The following is a 21,252-nucleotide window of genomic DNA, read 5'->3' as shown; positions in this document are numbered from 1 at the left end:
GATCTTTGGCAAACAGACGTTTATGATACCTGCCCGTTTTGTTCGGCAGGGTAATATCCACATATTAACACTACATTTACAATAGATGAAGAAAAAATGCAATTGCCGCAAGTAGATAGCTAACCTGAGGCTATTAATGAACATCATCACATGCCTGCGAGTCACCAACACTAAGATAGTGACTGACTTTAGCCTGTTGTGGAAATATCTTAATCTTGTTTCAACCACAGATCTTATTTTAGGCATCTAAACAAAAAGTCCTTTATAAAAGAACGGCGAGTTCGAGATGGGCGAACTGGAAGTGGTAAAATGCTAACTCATGTCCAGGACTCATTCCTGCACCACTCTATATGCACCAATCTAAGAACTTCAATGGTCTGTAAAGCTGTTTTGTTCAGCTTTTTGTTCATTTTAAACTAAAGTATTGTAGTCCCACTGTGAGATGTCTATCATTTTGATCGCCACAGGGCTTTTGTTGCACCAGGACTATAAAGCTTAGTGAGCCTGAGGAAGCAGAGGAAGCTCTGTGTGAGGTAAAAGGCTCCATTTCCACCTCTTAATCGATAGAAATGAGTGCTGATAGCTTTAGCGGATCATGCTTTTGTGGAATTATGACCAAGTGTGCCCTCCTCCCCCTTCCCCTTTTCTATTTCTTGCCTCCTCTTTCTCTACTCTTGCCATTATTCTCTCTACCCATCTGTCTCCTCTGCAGGTTTTGGCTTTGTTACATTTGAAATTGAGGATGTGGTGGAGAAAGTCTGCGAGATCCATTTTCATGAAATCAATAATAAAATGGTGAGTGGCTCCCATTGCATTTCAGAATGTCTGACACAGATCTGGATTAATGTTTGATTTTACTCAGTGTAGCAGTGAAAGTGATCGTGGAAACTGACACTAGACTAAAGGAAACTGATGCAGACACACACACACACGCACACACACACACACGCACACAAACACCATTGAGATACTGAGGGAAGTGGAGGTCAGCTGTCTGTTCCTCGCAACTGATCACTAACCATGAAATTGTGTGTATGAACCCGAAGCACGCAAAAGGGCAGAACAACCTGGCCCTACCTCTGCCCCCATGGCCAATTTCCACAGCATGATGCTCTGCAAATTAGACTAGAATGGCTGGCCATGACTGAAGGTTTGTCATTGTAACGGGATAAAAAAAAAAGGTCACAGGAAACAGGGGGGGCCTACAGAAGGTCCCAGGTTAGTGTATGAGCTCCCACCCTTCAACTTAAAAGTTCTAGCCAGTGGTCTTTTCTTTTGTTCGCCTGTCAGCCAAGAACATCGTCTTGCTGGTTCCATGGCAAGTCAAATAATACTTCAAGTTGCACATTACAATAAACTTTAATTTCACCCAAATCTTTCATTTGCAAAATAAACCTTAAACGAAAACATGATCCACTCCACTTCTGTGTCCCCTTCTTTTCTCACATAGATTGGGACCCAGTGTTATTGACAATACAAATACAGACTAAAGCCCCAGGCCTCCCGTTAAGTAAGGAGCCACGTGAGAGATGAGCTTAGATTTATTCTAAAGCAAAATGCATATTATAATATATATTTGCACAAATGCCATGCCATAATGTATAGATAGAGGCCGGCATAAAGTGTGTACAGCAACTGATTCTGTGTTCCTGACACAACAATGCTTGATAAAAAATGATATTTTTTATTTTGTAATAAATAAAAATGTAATACAGAGCACAGCGCGCCTCTCTTTTTGTGCGCTTCGGATGGTAATCTGCTGTTCCTTTAGATTACTTTAATTTAGAAAAGCTGAAATACTGTGCAACTTTATTTAAAAGAGAAAAAGACCTATTCAGAAACCAAATTCTAAATGGTTATGAGCAGGACCGACGGATTATTCTAGTCGTTGACGATTTTGGTTTAAAGATTATTTGATTATTTTCTTGATTTGTAAAAAGAGATGATTTTTATCTATTTTTTAAAAACGAGGCAAATATCACGACCGCTGACGACTGTTAACTGAACTTTGATTTCGATGAACAATGTTTACTAGAGGGGGTAGGACTAGAAATGTTTTTATGCTTCTTCTTGCACCTTTTGCGCATGCAGGAAAACTGCTTGATTATTTATTGTTATACCTTGTAAAGTCTTTGTTAACATGTTCAATAAATGTACTAATACAAAAATAATATATTGACTAAAAAACTTCATGTTGAAGTTGACAGGAGAATAAAGAAGCCAGGAATACAGACACACAAATGTTTTGGTAGATATCCAGTGTTAAACTCTATAGGCCAATTATCTTGTGTTTAAAGAATGAGAATCCTTTGCAAACCATCTTCTCAGCAACACACATCCCTCACACATTACTTCCTTAAATCATCTTACCTGTCCTTAATTTGAACAGGATCCAAGGCCGCTGCCAAAGTAAGCTCTTTTTCCCCGGTCTTATTTTTGTCACTGAGTAGGTGATATCATCCAGAGTTGCAGACAGTAATAATAAGCCCTGCACTTGCTAACTATTGATTTACACATGATAGGACATCACTTGCTTTTATTGTTTCGGGATCCCAGCAGTGCTGACCATGATTTCTTTATTTGAGTCGATATCCCCCCATGGACCGCGCAGCCCTCTTCCTCTTTTCACACCACTCATCGACTGCCTGTTTTAAATTGGGCTACAGGGGGATTGCGTGCATTGTTTACACAAGCACGGGAGGGCAGGGGAGTATGAAGAAGAAGAAGAGGAAAATTAAGAAGAACGAACAATAATACAGCTTTACATCCCAGCCATGACACACATTAATATTGAGTTCTAACAAAAGTAGCAGTGTTTAATCTGCCCTGCTATTCTGTCAGTGTAGAGTAATATAGGCTCGTGTAGGCCCCTATTTCCCAAGTGCTTGTTAAAAATACAAGAATACTGGTCTACAGCAGTAAAAAAATTGCAAACCCAGCTAAATTGCAGCCTGTGATCTTGCATTTATAGAACATGTGTTTTAGCACAAGGGTACCAAGACAACACTGTGAATCTTTTTGACAGCAATGGACACTGAACATGTATTTTATACTTCATACATGAAGTTATTCACTCTCACTGGCTTCAATCTTACTAATCACATGTGGTAGTATTTGAACAAATGCTTTTTGAGTAAAAAAATGCAGGGAAAATTGAGACTGAGAGAATCAGGGAGAAGTTCTGTGGTTAAAGGAATCTAAAGAAAATGACAAAGAAAAGACGAGTTACTGAAAGAGAGAAGGCTTATTGACTTCATCTTTATGACAGGGCCTCAATCTCAGGTACAATTGAGATAAGAGTGGCAGCGATAGAAGTAAACAGGTAATCTATTGGAATACAATTCATTCAAGTTGGAGAACACCCTATTTGTATCCTTAAAAATGTCCATAAACCTTGGAAACGTGCAGTCCGATTGCTGTGGACATATAAGAAGATGATTTGCAAAGATATAAGATTACCCGTAATCAACAAACACCATTCATTCAACAGGTCACAACTACTGACACTGAAATGTGTGCCAATAGGAAATAATTAATACGGGTACACGATGGTGAGGCAGGTATCAGTGCTTGGACCCTTTTCTGGGGTGTTTGCATGCTATCGTCTTGGGCACAGCTCTGGCTTTTCTTGACCCTAAAGGATAAGTGGTTAGAGGTGATGGATGGTTGGCTGGATGGATGGTTAATAAGAAGTGTCTCATTTCCAATTTTATTCTGCTCTTTATTTAAAACCTTTTTTCCCGTGATATTCGATGTCCAATTTGTTTCAAATGTGAAATTGTTTCGAAACACATCCTTAGCTTTCCCACTAAATTGCCAGTTACCACACTTTCCTACTCTTGGCCAACCGGCATACTGGGACAAATCCTGTTGCCGACAAATCTTTGAATTTGTATTGGCTGTCGTCAGGTCGTTAAGTTTTAATCATTCATATTAAGCTTGCTGGTTAATTAGACATTTTTTGTGGTGTAACAAACTCTGAAAATGTGTTTTAGCTTTACTACATTTATTCAATTTCTGTACAATCACTGTTCGGCCCTTCTCTTGAACCTGGAGCAATGGCGTGTTATTCATAATGTAATATCTATTAATAAACGTGATAATTAAATATTTTTCTAAATGATTCATCGTAAAATGCTAAAGCTTTGTGTAGTAAAGCAATGATACCTCTTTTTGGGGGTTATCACATGAGGATAGTTAATATAAAATAATACTTTTTACAATTTTAAGTACAGGTTAAAATTACATATTTAATATTTAATAAAGAATTAGCTTTCATTTAGGTTGTTTTATTATTATGCAGTTTTTAATCAGCTCGATAATGGGACTATTTGATATTGCCAAACTTTTTTTTTTTAATGATCTAATATTGTTTTTCTTGCCATTATTGATAGCATAAGAAAGTGCACCAGTGTTCAAAATTTGTCCTCACTTACTTATGACTGACATCCCTATCTGCAGCCATTAAAAGCTGCAATATACATAAAACCTCACATTGAAATAATCAATCAATGTTCCGCCAGTGTTCTGGTTCAAGGTCACAGCTGGAGCAAGAAATCCCAGATGTCTTTCTCCACAGCCACATCTTAGTCTAAGGGACGAAACAGCTTAATCCTTCCAATGTGGGTGGGATCTGCCCCAGGGAGGTGTCCAATTATAACCCTGCCCAACTGACTCCTTTTAATACAAAACAACATGGTTTTTCCTCTATTGAAGGACGAGTGTTTTTCTTCAATTCTGGCCTTATCAAAGCCACCCATCAAAACAAGACAGACGGAATTATGAGTGGAGCGATTGAGAAGTAGTTTCCTGCACGTAATTGTATAAGTCAAATGGCAACAACAGCATGGGTGGCTTGTGTTGTAAAGCTAACTGGGCTTTATGGCTTCATAACTGGACGTAATGACACACATAAATAAAGGAAGCCAGCACTCTGCTTTCCCCCATGTTCTCTGGGAGTAGGAAAATACTAGCATTATTATTATTTGATTCCGCTTCATTGATATTAACTAACTAAAGTCATGGTTGGTCTATGGTAAATACTGTCACATGCAAGGCATCAATTTAAACTTTCCCCAAGTGTCATGGTTTGATTGAAGTGTCTAACTGTGCGCCTGCTGTTCCCCTTTTGCTTTCGTCACCTGGAGGGTTACTAATTGCACCCTGCCAAGTGGCACAGACCCATGCTGCACTCTCTATCTCCCCTCAGGGCCTGGAGTGGGTGGCACTGCCAATCTAGAGCCTACAATGGGAGACATTAACTGTTGGCTGGCTGAGCATTTCTCTGTCTGCAGACTTTTAGTACTGCAAGTTCTAAACAGCTTATCTTCGCACTGACTCATTAAATCTAGGACCACACTGCTCTGTGCGTGCAGGTCTCAACACTGGGTCTCACAAATATAGCTTCACATATACAGACAAAAAACTTTTCAGAAAATAAGACCATGACAAAATAGCAAAGCGGACCAAACCAAACTGAATAATAAAATATAGGTTTGTGTAGTATGGTGTGTGGCTGCTCGGGTGTTTTTATCTTATGGGAGTAGTAGGTGTGTGAGACTATCTGGTATTGCAAGACATCTGGAAACTTTAATTGAGTTAAAAAAAACTGTAAGTTAAAAAAAACTGACTAGAGAATAGAAACACAGACTAGAGACGTTTCTACATCAGTAATAACCCTACCTCAGTGTTAGGGCACAATTGCACTCCTTTGCTTTGGGTGTGGTCAAGGTGAGGGAAAGGCATTTCCGTGAAGCATATGTGTAGCGCATATAATTCAGTGGGGAATAACAGTGGCATACATTTGCGTATGTGTGTATATTTATGTGTACTGTGTGTACAGTATATCTTATTTTGGATACACATACCAGGGGTTTTTCTAGAGAAATTATAGTAGTAGGGTGTTAACCTCACTTCCGGGCCCCGCCCACATTCCAGCAAGATTAATGCATCAGAGCGAAGCGTGGAATAATAGTTCCTTCATGTCTTTAAGCTGCTGAATCATATATTGGACCTCAAACAACAAATAAATCCAGAGTTGTGGTTTCTTTACTTCCTCTACAGAAAAAAGGAGAGTAAAAGAAAGGATGTAGTTCAGAAATCTCAGTTTCAGTGCAAGCCGGCTGCCTGCCACTCGTCCACCGGCAGACCCACCGGACATCCATCCCCTATTTATTCTCCGTTATAACAAAGCTGTCTCTGCCGTCTGGCGCTCTATTTGACAGGATTTGCATATTTTTGGAGTAATTATACAGTTTTGGACCAACTGAAATATTGTTTTCTGGCATCACTTTAAAATGTTACGGGGAAAAACTGCATTTTGGTATGAGGGCGCACGCTGAAGGTAGAAGGGTGCAGAACCCCTGTTGTTGGTTTAGACCAACCCTTCATACCATACACCTTGATTTGAAAATAAGGAGGCAATTTTTAAATGGTACATTTTTAATGATGAACCATTGTCATCAGCAATCGGACTCCTTTAACACTACATGTCATTTAGCTGACGCTTTTTAGCCATAGCACCATACAATTGTTGCTATATTTTAGACATCCCTATGGGAACTACTGGGTCAAGTGGCGTAAAATCGCTGACCCTTTGATTGCTAGATGCCACTTGCCTGAGCCACATCAGTATGTGGTCACACCAGGCTGCCGTGACCCCCGCCAGTGTCCCATTCCCGTAGAACATCCTGTATCCACTTGATGGTTAATAACTGCAACCTCCCTGCTAGCACAGTTAAACAAGAACTTTGAAGGGTAAAGGGGCCTTGGGCACGTTGTGTTTTTCTGTCTCAGGCGTATCGATTGAGGCATAATGATGATATCGGCAAAGCCATTGAAACAAAGGCTCTCTGACCTTAAGCGAATGGCCTTGGCGCAATCCAGGACAAATTAGCATTTCCGATATCCCCCCAGATAAAGACAGTAACAGTGATGTCGGGGGGAACCGTGCAGAAGGTGTCTGAGTGTGAGTGTGTGGTCCTCCTCTAAATTAAGAAGTGAGCTAATGAGACGGAGATGACACGAGAAATAATTAAGGGGAAATTACACAAAGGAGAGCTTATTCAGTGCCCATTGTACTTAATGAAGCACTTTTACTCAACCTCTTCTTCTTGTAGAGGTTGAACACACTTAATTTACTTTGGACAGTATCTGATAAATGAGTTTAAAGAAATCCAACAGCAATGTACAGCCATTCTGATTTTACATCACACATTTGCTGTCTATCTGGCTGCGATCTTTGCCAACTGGAGGGTCTAAAAAACCAACTTGTAATGAAGCCGATCATTTATAATGTTTAGCATTGCAAGTCAACTTTAAACTGAAAGCATTAAAAACATTATCAACACTTAGCAGTACAGGTAAAGTGTCAATTATTGTTTGACATATTTCCGTGTTATCCTCACAGGTAGAATGCAAAAAGGCCCAGCCTAAAGAAGTGATGTTTCCTCCAGGGACACGAGGTCGGGCGAGGGGCCTACCATACACTGTGGATGCCTTCATGCTGGGCATGGGCATGCTTAGTAAGTATAATGCTTACATTTTTAATTATGCATAGTATTTATCTATCGCAAATTAATTTATTTCATCAATTGTGGAAACGTATGGCACCGGCTAATAAGTCTATCACATTTAAAAGTATCAGTTTATTGTGCCGCGGGACCCCTCCTCAGGCAAACAGTTTAGGTTGCAATGGAGTCCAAGCTGCGAGGACAAGGATTCATTACCCACATTTTATATTTTACACATTTATATATTTTAGTGCTGTAGCAATAATGGCTTACATATAAGGACCTAGTCCGAATCTGCCATTGTTTCAGCAGGTTCAAAGGAACACATGTCTCCTTTCTACACGTGTTGTCTTTAGTGCATCTCTCCTCTGATCTTTAGTGGGATAGAATAAGATACAAGGTTAAATGACTGAAAAGATTATGCCATTATGGACGTTTTTATGTGTACTTTTTTATCATGATTCTTTTCTAAAATGTATCTCTTCCCTTCTCTCCAGGTTATCCTAACATTGTAGCGACATACGGCAGAGGTTACACTGGTTTTGCCCCAAGCTACAGCTACCAGTTCCCAGGTAAGTTCTCACACACACACACACACACACACACACTAACAGGCAGGCCAGTTTGACACACCTCAACACTGCACAGTGGTTTGCAATGCTGGAACATTTTACAGCACATTGTGAACTGATTTTCCCATCATTCTTCACAATCGCCTGGCACCAAAAATGGCCGAACAAGCTCTCCATTGATATCTTCCATCGCAGACTAAAAACCCACCTGTTTCCACTGCCACTTTAAAAATAATCTTTAATCTTCTGTCAGTAGCACTTTTAAATGTTTGTCTTATTTGAAGCCAATGCAGCATGGTTTAGCCTTCTGAAAGCTAATGCTTTGCAGGATTCTTGCTTTTTTGAGTTGGTAGCGTCACTATTGTACAACTTATTGTAAGCAGCTTTGGATAAAAGCATCAGCTCTATGCAATCTAATGTATAACAGTAGGATGAAAGTGATGTACCAAAAATGTGTTCAAAGTCAATCCAAACAAAGTAGGAGCGTGCAAACACCACAGAGACTAAGCACATGCTGGCTTCAAACCTGAGACCCTGCGGACCTCAGGAGGAAGGGGAAACAACTGAGCCACAGTCCTGCTATTACTCAAGGTCACTTTTGTGCAAATTTGCCAAAGAGCTCACTTGAGCCAGCATTTTTTGTCACATCTTCACACTGCTACGTCTCCTTGTTTCGACCACATGTCATTAATTAAAAAGCAAAAGGTTGGGATGGAAATGAGCTGAGAAGGAGGCTGGAGGAGCCCCATGGTGTGACAAAGCCAGAGGAAACAGGATTAGAATATGTCAGCCCCAGGACTGTGCTATAGCTTCAAGGCCACAGACCACAGCGCACCGGGGAACACAGCAAGCTGCTGCCATTCACACACACACACTAACACACACACAGCTGATGGCCCACTAGGGTTGGCCAAGACAGCTTGTCAAATCCCAGCCTCCTCCAACTGTGATATCTCCTCCATCCGCCCTTGCTCATCAACAGCGGTTGCTCCATGGGTTACTGATGGCACAGCTTTGTCCCCTGAGGCTGAGCAAAGGATCAGCGGCTGTACCCCGAGCATGTAGCTGTAATCACAACCTTAATGCTTCCAGTATCCGTCTCTCCATAATGACATTGACAGTTCTTCTCTGCCATCATCAAGCCTACAACTTGGCAGCGCATTACACTAACATCCATCCTTTCATTCCATCCAGTCTGGGACCCTTTTAAAAAGACCGTGATTGCTTTAGTTCAACTTCTTCAGACTTTGCTCTTAATCCCGTGGCGCCTCTAGTGAAATGATTCTCCCCCTGTTCTTCTCACTTATTCACTTTGATTTCCTGATAATAGCAGAACGACCTTGGTGCTCAAACATGAAAAGGTGAATTAAAGCCTTCTTTCTTCCCCTCCTTGTCACTTAGCAGTGGTGAAGGATTTAGAGTAGTTGGCTTGCCGTAGAGGTTAAAAATTGACTGTTGAGAGAGCGAGGAGCTCATCCCTTTCTGAAGCACTGCCCATAATCCTCGCCGCGGACCCAATTCAGAGGAGGTCAAAGAAAGTGGCTTGTGTTGGTGTATGGGAAGGCTGTGAGTGTTCATTCTGCCTTTCCACTTCTAATCTCAGCTGCTTTTTCTGGCTCCGTTTAACACAGTTTTTTTACAGCAATCTTTATATTCAAGCGCATTCAAAGTCAACTATTCCATTGCCTTCCTTTTTTCATAGCCTATTTAGAGGACATTTCTTGTAATGTTAGCGGGAGACGCCGCACTGATGGTAACAGACAGTAATGATTACACTTCACGCTGCCGTGTTGTTATTGCTTTGGTATATTTGCTGTAGAAATGTCATTTTAAAGAATATCCGGTGGTTTCATTACTTTTTCCTGTGTGTGAGGAGTGTGAGATGTGTAATGTACTAGGAGACAAACATTAAGACAAACACAACAATAATTCCCCGATCCAGTTCCAAGGCTTTGTCGTGACAGTGTGCTGCGCTGCAGTGATGTCAGTTCCATTTGAATCTTAAGTGTCATTTACGCTGGGGACATTTACCCAACACTTTTTTATGGTATCATTTGTTGAAAAATGTTCTGAAAAACAGCAATGGTAAATAAGAACACTTTGATCTATTTATTTGCACAAGAGAACATGTACAATCTCAAGAACGTTTTGTCCGTTCACGCTTGGTGCCTGTATTTCTGGAGACGCAAGTGGTGCAATTTCTACATAGGCACATTTGACGTTAGTTAGCTTTAAATAGAAAATCAGATATTGCTCCTGCTTTTCAGCTAAAAATAATGTCAGACAGAAAGAATTCAGCCTATTGAGTCTAAAATGGCCCAAAACATGGCTACTCTGATCAGAAATGTTAAAGGTCTCCTATCATGCTATATTTCAACAATATATTATAGGTCCATATCTATACAAAACATGTCTGTGTTTTGCTCAAAATACCATACAGATCACCCATTGTAGCATGCGTCATATCCCTCTATTTTCCCTCTGTAAGTGCTGATTCTGTGACTGTCGCTTTAAATCTAAGCGGACCGTCATGCAGCTCTCTCTCCACTGTGAAAGTTTTCTACTGGGAGAAGAAACTCAGCTAAACGCTGCCGTGATTAAACCCCATATTATGTTCCAAACCACATCAGGCATTATTTCTGAAAGTTATTTTCTCAGTGTTTACCACTAGAACAGAGACATTATATATGAGCTGCTCGAGGGGATTCAGCTCGCCGACTGTATATATGGGGTATATGTATGGGCAGTGGTGGGCCGTCAGGGCCAGCAAGGCCTTCTCTGCTGGCCTAAACATCATCAGAATATAAATTAAATTTTGATATATTTTTTCCACAAATATGTATTAAATTATTCCCCATAGTCTATTCTCTTCATTTTATAGCGTTCGTCTTGGCTGCGCTGCTTCCAGCCTCAGAACGAGATTTGGAGGGCTGGCCTTTATGTTAGAGCTTTTATCCAATCATATTTCAGCCATAATGTGTTGCTAGGGTCAAAGAAATCTGCCCTTAGGCCTTCAGAATCAACAGTGCGGGCGGCTGTAGCTTAAAGTGAACGCAAACAAAATTGTGGCGTTAACCAATCAGATTTCGAGGTGGCGACAATGGGCCAGCTAGCAGGCGTACGCTAACGTTAGCACGTGCACATCTTCTGATTGGATACGCACTATTGAGAGGCAGAGCTAGGCAGTAGGCAGAGCCATACAGTCTATGGGCAAAGCTAGCAAACAGAACTAGAACTTGAGCGAGCTAATTTGTGTAGATTTCTACAAGCTATTTTTTTCAACCCACAATGGCTGAAGGAGGAGAAGAGATCAATTTGGTAGAAGATATAATTACAACGCCATTTTCAAAACGAACTTTTCAAGTAAAGCTACACATCTTGAAAAGGGAACGACCAACTCCAACACTAGCGAGCCTAGCACAGCAGGGAAACTACGAGCGGTACCCCTGGCTCACAGCCTCCGAGAGGCACTGCAAATTGTACTGCCGGGAATGCCTGCTATTTGCAACTGATCAATTTGGTGTTTGGAGCCACACTAAATTTGCAAACTTGAGTTGTCTAACCAAGGCAGCAACGAGACACCAAAGCACAGCTGGGCACTTGGAAGCACTGGTGCTTTTGAAAACCTTTGGGGACACCCGAGTGGATCTACAGCTCAACGAACAAGTGCGCAGGGAAACGGAGCTCCACAACGAAAGGGTGAACAAAAATAGGGAAATATTGAAAGACTGATTGATTGTGTCCTGTTTTGGGTAAACAGGAACTTTCATTTAGGGGACACGATGAAAGCGCCGAGTCCAGAAACAGAGGAAACTACGTGGAGCTTCTTTCTTTTCTTGCTGAGAACAACACAGATTTGCATTACCACCTGTACACAAACAACATGTTTACTGGGACGTCAGGCAAAATACAAAACGACCTGATTTATGCTATTGCTGAAGTGATGGGAGAAGAGATCAAAATGAAGATTAAAAAAGCACCCTTTGTCGCTGTTATGGTGGACGAGACGTCAGATGTGGGTAATGTAGCACAGCTGGCACTTGTTCTGCGTTATGTGACAGACACAGGTGTCAAGGAGCGGTTTGTCAGATAATCTGATTAATTAAGTTAACTGTAAATATGCTGATGTATTGATTATAAATGCTTCAGAAATATTAATATAACTCTGTTGTACTTGACTATGTTAAGGTGATGCAACGCCCGGTTATACTGCGTTTCTGTCTAAATGTATAGTTTCTAGAGCCATGGCGTCATAATGATGGTATTAAGAGGTGGAATAATTCAGGTAGGACTGTGTAGGACATCACTGAAGGCCTAGGTGTGAAATGCACGGCCCGCCACTGTGTATGGGGGACAATAGGTTGTGACGTGTCACATGGGCGGGACGTTGCCAGGATTTCAATGTAAAGCCAGCCCATTCTCTGTGCGCATCAAGAAGTAGACGGGCTGTTGTGTTGACTTTGCGACGCTGAAGAGCAAAGACAGATCTTCAGGCGGCTTAAGCAGTGGCGGCTGGCCAATAGAGGGCGCTAGGGCGCCGCCCCACCACTCACCTCTCACCACATTTCCTTGAATAAGACATAAAAAAAATTAAATAAAAATGAAATAATAAAATAAAAATATTTCGAAATATATGTATATATTGTTTTAGATGTAAAAGATAAATATTTCATAGTTAATGATGAGTAAAGTTGTTTCGTTCGTTGACATTGTCTGTATTTCCGCCCTGGGGTGCAGGAATCTTTGCCCATAGACTCTCGTTAAAAGTTGTACATGCGCAGTAGCTCCTCTTCAATACAAGAGATAGGACGATGTTGGGGCGCACCTCTCCTGCACCCGAGCTGAATGCAGCTGGATTTGGCGGCGGGGCTGACGTCACAGCCTTCTGTCATAAAGTATGTGTATTGTCCATTTTATATATGATATATATTATTTAAATATATAGATATAGAGATATATCTAGAGATAGATAGAGAGATAGATATAGAGATAGATAGATAGATATTTATTATATATGTATATTGGCCATCTGTATAGTAATATAGCACATCTGTATATTTGTTCATACTACATCTGTTTATACTATGCCAATTATTCCCACCTCTTTATACTGCCCTTATCTTTACATAATCACTCTTAACTGCATATACTGTACATACTCTATATATCGCACTTGTTTCTCTTTGCACTTCTATCTATCTATCTATAATGTTGTTTTTGTTTATGTAAATACACTCGTTTGATACCTTAGTACATGTATGCATGCTTTTTTTTAATATATATACATTTTGGAGTTATAGCCCCCCCTGGAGAAAACTCCACCAGCCGCCACTGGGCTTAAGGTGTGGCTTTCTGGTGGGGGGTGTGAAATACACTAGTTGTTTTTTATAACTGAAAAAGTGTCCCCCCCACTTTTAAAAACAAAGTGACGCCCATGCTTTTGACAACTTCCTGTGATGTATAAGCAAGAGCAAGGTCTTCTTCACCAGCCCTTTTTAGCCACTGCCCAATTTAAAAAAAAAGTCTCTTTGTATTTGTCACAGTCCATTTTTGGTGGATGACATGTTGGTCGCTGATTAGAGCTGAAGGGTGTGTGTGTGTGTGTGTGTGTGTGTGTGTGTGTGTGTGTGTGTGTGTGTGTGTGTGGCACGAAGGTCACAGGCTCTGCAGAGCTAATAAAAGCTCCATCCTGTCTTTCTTTCCTTCTTCTCCTCTGCTTACCTGCTTGTTGGGAACCGTTCCTCAAATTGATGTTTCACTTTTTATTAGAGCCTAATCAGTTATGAAAAAAGATACCAAAGACACACACATGCACACGAACAAGGCACCCAGTAATGCAATATCTTACCCCAGGGACACATCACTATAGCTGAATATAACCTACATCAAGATATGAAGAATATATTAAAATAATTCAATTATTTTTAAATGTAATAATTCTTTAAATGTCTTATTTGCAGAGAGCATCAGGCATTTATTTGAGAAAGACTGAATGCACTTAATTTTAATCAAACTCCCAAAAACAACCACCATGATACAGTACTGCCCTTACAGTGCCAGGTCCAGCTAAACAGCTAGCTTACATGCTGACACAGCAAGTCTCCTTTCAAGAGATAAGGCTTATCTTATCCATTGCTTTTACTGAAGCTTCTTTAGACTTTGTTGTTTTTTAGAACTTTAACAATACAGAGATATAAAATGCAAATTAGTTACACACATCACTGCACATACATTTATAGCAGGCAAGTGCAAATTAAATATTAAGCAGCGCTGTAATGTATACAAAAGACACAAAGCTTTACTTCTATCACAGCTATATGAAATACATAAAATACCGACTGACAATAGTTCCCAAGACAGAAGCTTGACAGCCACAAATACAGCAACACTCAGACGTCTCTACTCTCTCCCAGTGTGTCGATCTCATAGACTATTGTTTAAATTAAAAAAAGAGTGCTCACTCTGAGCTTTAAATATGACACAACTAATTTGACCCACCCCATCACACCTCCTTTCTTTTAACCTAACCTAAACCTGATTAAAACCTTAACCTTAAAATCAGGTCTAGACAAAATGTCCTCACATTGCTACACACACACACACCACACACACACACACACACACACACACACACACACACACACACACACACACACACACACACACACACACACACACACACACACACACACAGCCCCTGTCAGGTTCAGCAGATAATCATGCTGTTACCATGCGGTGCTCTGCTTCCTGCATGGGGACAGTTGTCTGAATACTTGTGACTAGGTTTTATACAGGGATTGTTAAACAGGTGAAAGCTGCCCCTACAATTTATGTCTGATGCCATGCTGTTGGCATTTTGTCAAAATGATTATTTATTGTGCAATACACTAGTCTGTTTTTCTGCTTAAAATGTCATGGCCTGGAGACATTGCAAGACCAGAGCCCGATTGCTACAGTGCTGCTCAGTTAGAGTTTGGTTGAAAGTTAACTTGTATACAATGCTATGTAATGAAACCCACCCTCTGCACGTTGTGGGAAAAACAGCATCAGGGGTTTGACTCCTTATTGGTGTTTAACATAATATTGGGTTTCATAGCATTTATTTATTTCTGTATTTTTAGCAGTAGCTTTTCAAGTTGGCTATTAAAGCCTGTCATCATAGAAACAATCTAAAACATAATAAAAGATCTGCTGTGAATTAGTTCTCTTTGTCCAGAGGCAGAGGAGGAGTAGGAAGAGGTTTAACGGAGGTAATGATGTTTGGATCGTTGATTGCTACATTTATCTGAGTTTGTCTCTACTCACTTTACTCGCAGAAAAAGCAGAATTGAACTCCAAGCAGTGGAGAGTAAAACAGAGGGGGTGCGAGGTTCACACCGCTCTCCTCCTGGTGAACTATTCTCTTAATGGTGCAAAGTAAGGCTGCTCCTTCCAGCAAGAAAACAGGAAAAGAAAAACATTTTTACCCAATGAATTCAAAATGCAGTTGCACACTTCCTGTGATTGATTTGACGGGTGTTTAGAATGGATGTGTAATAAGAACGGGATACAGCGTTGGAGGCTCGTTCATTCTTTTGAGAGCTGCTCATTAGCGCATGAAGACAAAAGGGCCTGAGATTCTCGCGAGCAAAATGTCACAAATTACCCATCATGCCTGGCTGTCTAGAGCATGGAGCATGCACAGTTGAGTTTCTCCTTAAGCCCCGCACCCAATCTTCCACTCTCGGCTCACTAGAATGAATGGAGAGAGAAAATAAATCTGGATTCAGCTTTTAGCACATTTGACAACTTTTAAAACCTAATGATTTAAATAAGGGCTATAAAAGTGTCAATACAGGGAAGTTTATTTAGTTTAAAATATATTTTAAAGTCAATGGGATAAAGTATTTCTGGGCCTGGTGACGTCAAGGACTGATACAGAAGTTGTAGTACACCGTGTCAGGCAACTACGAATATTTATCTCAGCGTCCGGAGCACTTCCTGGGGGCTTGGTCGGATTTCAGTGCTGGCATCTCTTTCCTTAAAATTGCACCCTCTTACTGTGAATGATCTCCGAGTCACTCAGCTTGTCTAAAGTTAAATGTCTGTGTTGCTGTAGCATTTCAGTATTTCACATGTATTACAGATTTCCTGGCGAGCCCATACAGCTGGTGAGTCCTCAATACGGCAGCCCTACCTCCTAGACCTTTACGCCTCTTGTTTTTTACTTTCCCCTTGGAGTCGACAGCCCATAGCTGTATTTAAACCCATATTCCCACTGCCTTTACCAAATCTGTGTGATGCTGCACTCACCTCGAGTGGAACAGACAGAGGTCGCAGGCTTTTATACACTCACTGCTGTGGAACAGGAAAGAGGAAGCCTTTTTTTTCACAGAGAATGTGTCAACAATAGGTTGTCTATTTTAGAAGAGGCATGGATGGCTGTTGCAATTGGATTCTCCCTGTGCCTTAATGCCTTCAAAAATAGCTTTGTGAAATGCACCATTAGCGCAGACTGGAGGCATCCAAAATAATGTGTGTGTCTGTTTGTGTCTTTGTGTCTGTACTCATTATATGTCTCCAATGTCACTGTTGAGGATGGATGCTGACAAAATTCCAAAACCAGAGGCCTGGCACAAACAAACACATATTTGTGGGTGAAACCACTTGTTATCCTTGGAGGCGATTTACTCATGAACAATGCTTTTTTTGTAATACTAATCGGAAAATGGGCAATTTGTAAGCAGAGTGGAGCTTTTTGGCACACCCTAACCTACTCCCACATTGCATGGTTTACATTTAGAAGATCAAACTCTAGCAACACCTGTAGTATACAGAGTAATTTTGCGGTCAAACCAGTACACGTTGGCTTTTTAATACAGCAGATTTGAACTCTTCAGGATAATGCAATTTGTGCTGACCTTGGTCACCTTACACAACAAATAGTAATACACTTAGACAGCCCTTTAAAAAATAAAAAAAAAACGATTAAGAACTTTTCATTGTTTAATGAGGACCAAAACATTCCAGGATTGCATGAAATCAAATTGGATCTGCTACTGTACATACAAATCTGAATGCTATCCCTGAATGTTTGTTTCATCCGTAATGTTATCTTGATTTTGGCATTGTATACTGTAGAGTGAAATTGCATTTCCATCTTGGACTGCAACTACTTCACAGTGCTGTCCTCTAGATAAATATATTTAAAATATAGACAACAACTGTATTAAGATTTTTACAAAATAAACTGTAAAATAAGTAACATATATAAAAAAATAAAATGATATAGCAGGTGACGGTATGTTCAGGCCACAGCAATCATATAATGTCGACCCAATCATCCACATGTCAATATTTGGATAATATCTTTTTTTAAGCTCACAAATCTTAGCTGTTATCACTACAGTCTTTAATTTACACTTCATATGAGGAACTCCATCTGTTGTAAAAAAAAAAGCTTTTTTGGTCGAACTGCTCTTTCAGAAGGTAAAGCATATCTTAACATAAGCATTTCACTTTCTCTAAGCTTCGTCTTATTCTGGATGTTCAGAGCAATGGAGCTCTAGCCCATGTTTGCCCACTTCTTGCCAACAAAGCTTCCACTGCTTCAAACAGCACTTGACCCTGGGTAATGGCGAGGAAGCTGATGGTGCTGCTGTTCGGGTGAACACACATTTACTATTTCTAAGTAGCCACTAAATACAATACAATTGTCCATCCCAGACTCTCAGCTGCTCTGTTTTCCATTTGTCAGAGAAGAATGAGCCCAGGTGGGTGCAGATGATACTAATGAGTGATGAGTCTGGAGGACCCTAATATGTGTCGTCCATGAAAACATCCCAGCTAGCCAACGAATGTGAAGAGATCTTACTGATGAGGATGTCTTCACATGGCCTGTGTTAAAATAAGTTGCACTGACTGTGTCAGGGTTTTACTACAGAAAGAGCTGTGCCGCCTGTTCAGGAAGAAGTGCTACCCTTGCCGTTAAGCACTGCTCGAAATTGTCACCTGGTGTAGCACTTAAAATTAAAATAGTTTCAATTCTAGAAGAACTCAACTCGATTGCCTCTGACCTTTTAAACGCTAAGCTCTTCGCACTACCTAGCGGTGAGCAAAGACCAAATCACATATCATGAGAAGGCAGCTTAAGACAAACAGAAAGGATTTTAATAACATATTCTCAAGAAGAACCGAGCAGCTGGGAAAACGGAAGATTTTGTTGATGTTTCGATACATTGCAGAAAAATTCAGAAACTATGGAGCCCCCTTGTTTGTCCTTTGAGCTCTCACTCTCTTTGTCTTCAGTCCCAGATCCCACAAAACCCCCTCAGGACAAGCTAAGTACCAAGGCCCTGAACCCACTGCAAATCTTAACATTGGCTTTATCTTTCTAGCAATAAAGGGTCCAAGAAATTGATTTAATGCCACGCAGGCTTTTCCTGGGTGGCAAGAGTCTCAAAGAGTGCAAAGCAAGGCACCGGCTCCGACTATTCATTAACATCCACTAATCCGACTTTGTTCAAGTAAGTCTGAAAGTTCAGCTGGTAGGCCAAGCCTCCCACTGCGGAGGAGAAGGGGAAACATGGAGCAGATACAATTTAAATTTCAAAATCCTCGGTTAACCATATAACCTAGTTTATATCTCTCTATCTCTTCTAAGTATGCTTACTGTTATTATTTATATTGACATTGTTTCATTAACGTACACATTTAAGTATTCAGTTGAAAGGTAGATTGACTATACCAAATCAAATATAAGTTGCTACAGAACAAAAAAACATCATCATCATCATCATCATTATCATCATCATCATCATCATTAACCAAATGCATATACAATGGAGGAATTCAATAACTAATCTCCAAACAGTGGTTTAAAGTAACTAAATACATTTACTCAAGTACAATATTGAAGTTCTTGTATTTTACTTGAGTATTTCTATTTTCTGCTACTTTTGACTTCTACTCCAGTACAATTCAGAGCTGAATGGTGTACTTATACTCCACTACATTTATTTAATCCCTTTAGTTAGAGATCTGGATTAATGATGGTAAATATAATCAGCCCTTAAATCAGACTTTAGTTCACCTGGAGTAAATCCAGCAGCTACCCTGCAGTATACAAAGCCATTCAAACTAGCTGCACCTTTACCAGCTCTGAGAACACTTTGATGATCAATAATTATAAAACATATCAGAGATATTATTCTGAAATGGACCAATCAAACAATGACTACTTTTACTGTCTCTACTTTAAGTACATTTAGATGAGAGTACTTTCTACTTTCACTGGAGGAACATTTTGAATGCAGGACTTTTACTGTGACAGAGTATTCCTACTCTCTGGTACTTCTACTTTCACTCAACTAGAAGTTCTGAGTACTTCTCCCACCCCAGCCTCCAAATTTAAACTAAGGTTAGGAGCAGCTATCTCACAAGCTAGCTTACACTTGATAAATCGCTGAATATGTAGCTGCCTTGCTAAAGTGTCTGGTAAGTGAAGAGACAAGTCCTACAGCTCCCAGTTTATATTGCATTACATTTCTCACAAATGACCATGTCAGATTGCAGGGACTGCAGGCTTGCCAGTAATAAGCTGAGAGAATGTAGCACCGACAAAAAGTATTATGTTTTGTTTCTATAGTAAAACAGATGAAGAAAGTCACATATTCACCATCCTGTACTTTCTACAAAACATCATTTGTAAACAACATGTTTGAAACAAAAATTATTTGAATGGGACAAAATACTACCCAGGTGAGGGTTTCTTTAAACAGAATCAGGAAAATCTGAAAACCTTAGCATCATTAAAACATGTCTGAGGATGAAATAACGTTCCTGCTAACTTAAATGTTATCTATAAAAAACTTGACAGATTTGACAACAAATGTGTCCCAGCAGTTTTTACATGTGACTAAACATTTACCAAGGAGCCACTAAAGATCATTCTGTACAACCACAGTCTTTAATGTGCACATGAGGAAACAGTGATTAAACAAATTAATCTTGAGTGACCTCTTTTGTGTTTTTCTCTCAGGCTTCCCAACAGCAGCGTACGGTCCGGTGGCGGCAGCAGCAGTAGCGGCAGCGCGTGGCTCAGGTAGGGGGGCCCCTGGAAGAGTCGGCGGCTACATGGCATACGGGCAGAACGCAGGGGCAGGTAAAGGCTCTGTCGGTATTCTGTGTGGCCTGACGCTCTCTCCATGCAGTTTCTCACCTCTCATGCACACCCCAACACTCACCTACACGCACATACAGCTGCTGTAATTACTGCTTGTAGAGTAGGAGGAGAGGGTAGATTGAAGACCCAATTCCAAACGGACCCCAACACCCTCCCACTCCATGATGGAGTGAACTCTGTCTGTGGTCTCGTTATCAGCTGAATGAGGCTCCTTCTTTAAGGTGGTGGGTGTTATTACAGCGGCAAGCAACCCCCCCCCCCTCATGACTTTTCATAACCATGGTTTCTAATCATCATCTCAATGAAATTAAAAAATATTGAAAGTCATATCTTGTTGTTTTTTAAATCTGTTGTTAATGAGCTGATTGATTTTTGGAAACAACCCCGGTAAATATACTAAACTTTACAATCAAATGCACACGTCTGTATGGGATGATCCTTAGTAATAAATAGAAGTAAATGCTACATTTGTTAAACATCTTATTTGGGAGTTACGAGTAAATACTTCACCTTTTTACAGGAAAATATAATTATAGAATATTACATTACTATAAATGTCATATCATTTTAATGTTGAAGGCGCCAGCAGCAGCTCATTAGCATTTAAAGCTACAGACACAGAATCAGCACTTTTGGAACAGGGCTGAAACAAACGGGTTATGGGATGCTACAATGATCTGTTTGGTGTTTCAGCCAAACACTTCAGAGACAGGTTCTGTATATATCTGAGACCTCTAATATATTGTTTAAAACAGTATAACAGGGGACCTTGAAGTCACTTTTAAAATACATTTGAGCATTGAAAAAGAAGGTGAAAATACCTCTCCTCTTCACAAAATAATACTTCCTCAGGACTCTGCTGCTGTCCGACCGTTTAAGTGCAAAAAGTGTAGGTGTGTGTTGTGTGTATAATGTGTATCAGTGTGTGTATTATGTGGTGTTTGCTTAACTGTGTGAATATACAACATGCTGAGACTTGCAGATATGCACACACATGTGCAAAATG

At 40.3% G+C, this 21,252-nt stretch overlaps 1 protein-coding gene across 4 annotated transcripts in view; it reads left to right on the top strand.

Moving 5' to 3' along the window:
• LOC134879964 (RNA-binding protein Musashi homolog 2-like) overlaps positions 1 to 21,252 on the top strand; it is a 141,699-nt gene that overhangs the window by 101,523 nt on the left and 18,924 nt on the right. For 2 of the 4 annotated variants that reach the window (XM_063906580.1, XM_063906581.1), the window contains exons 8-11: positions 713 to 795; positions 7,409 to 7,523; positions 8,009 to 8,083; positions 20,103 to 20,165. In XM_063906580.1, coding sequence (XP_063762650.1) covers positions 713 to 795; positions 7,409 to 7,523; positions 8,009 to 8,083; positions 20,103 to 20,165 — 336 coding nt within the window. Of the gene's footprint in view, positions 1 to 712; positions 796 to 7,408; positions 7,524 to 8,008; positions 8,084 to 20,102; positions 20,226 to 21,252 lie in introns of all 4 variants that reach the window. The other 2 variants (XM_063906577.1, XM_063906579.1) reach the window with 1 other exon arrangement.

Source organism: Eleginops maclovinus, chromosome 18 (assembly GCF_036324505.1).
Source record: "Eleginops maclovinus isolate JMC-PN-2008 ecotype Puerto Natales chromosome 18, JC_Emac_rtc_rv5, whole genome shotgun sequence".
Classification (NCBI taxonomy): domain Eukaryota; kingdom Metazoa; phylum Chordata; class Actinopteri; order Perciformes; family Eleginopidae; genus Eleginops; species Eleginops maclovinus.
The sequence above is the reverse complement of the archived record's forward strand: the minus strand, read 5'-3'. Positions and strand labels throughout refer to the sequence as shown.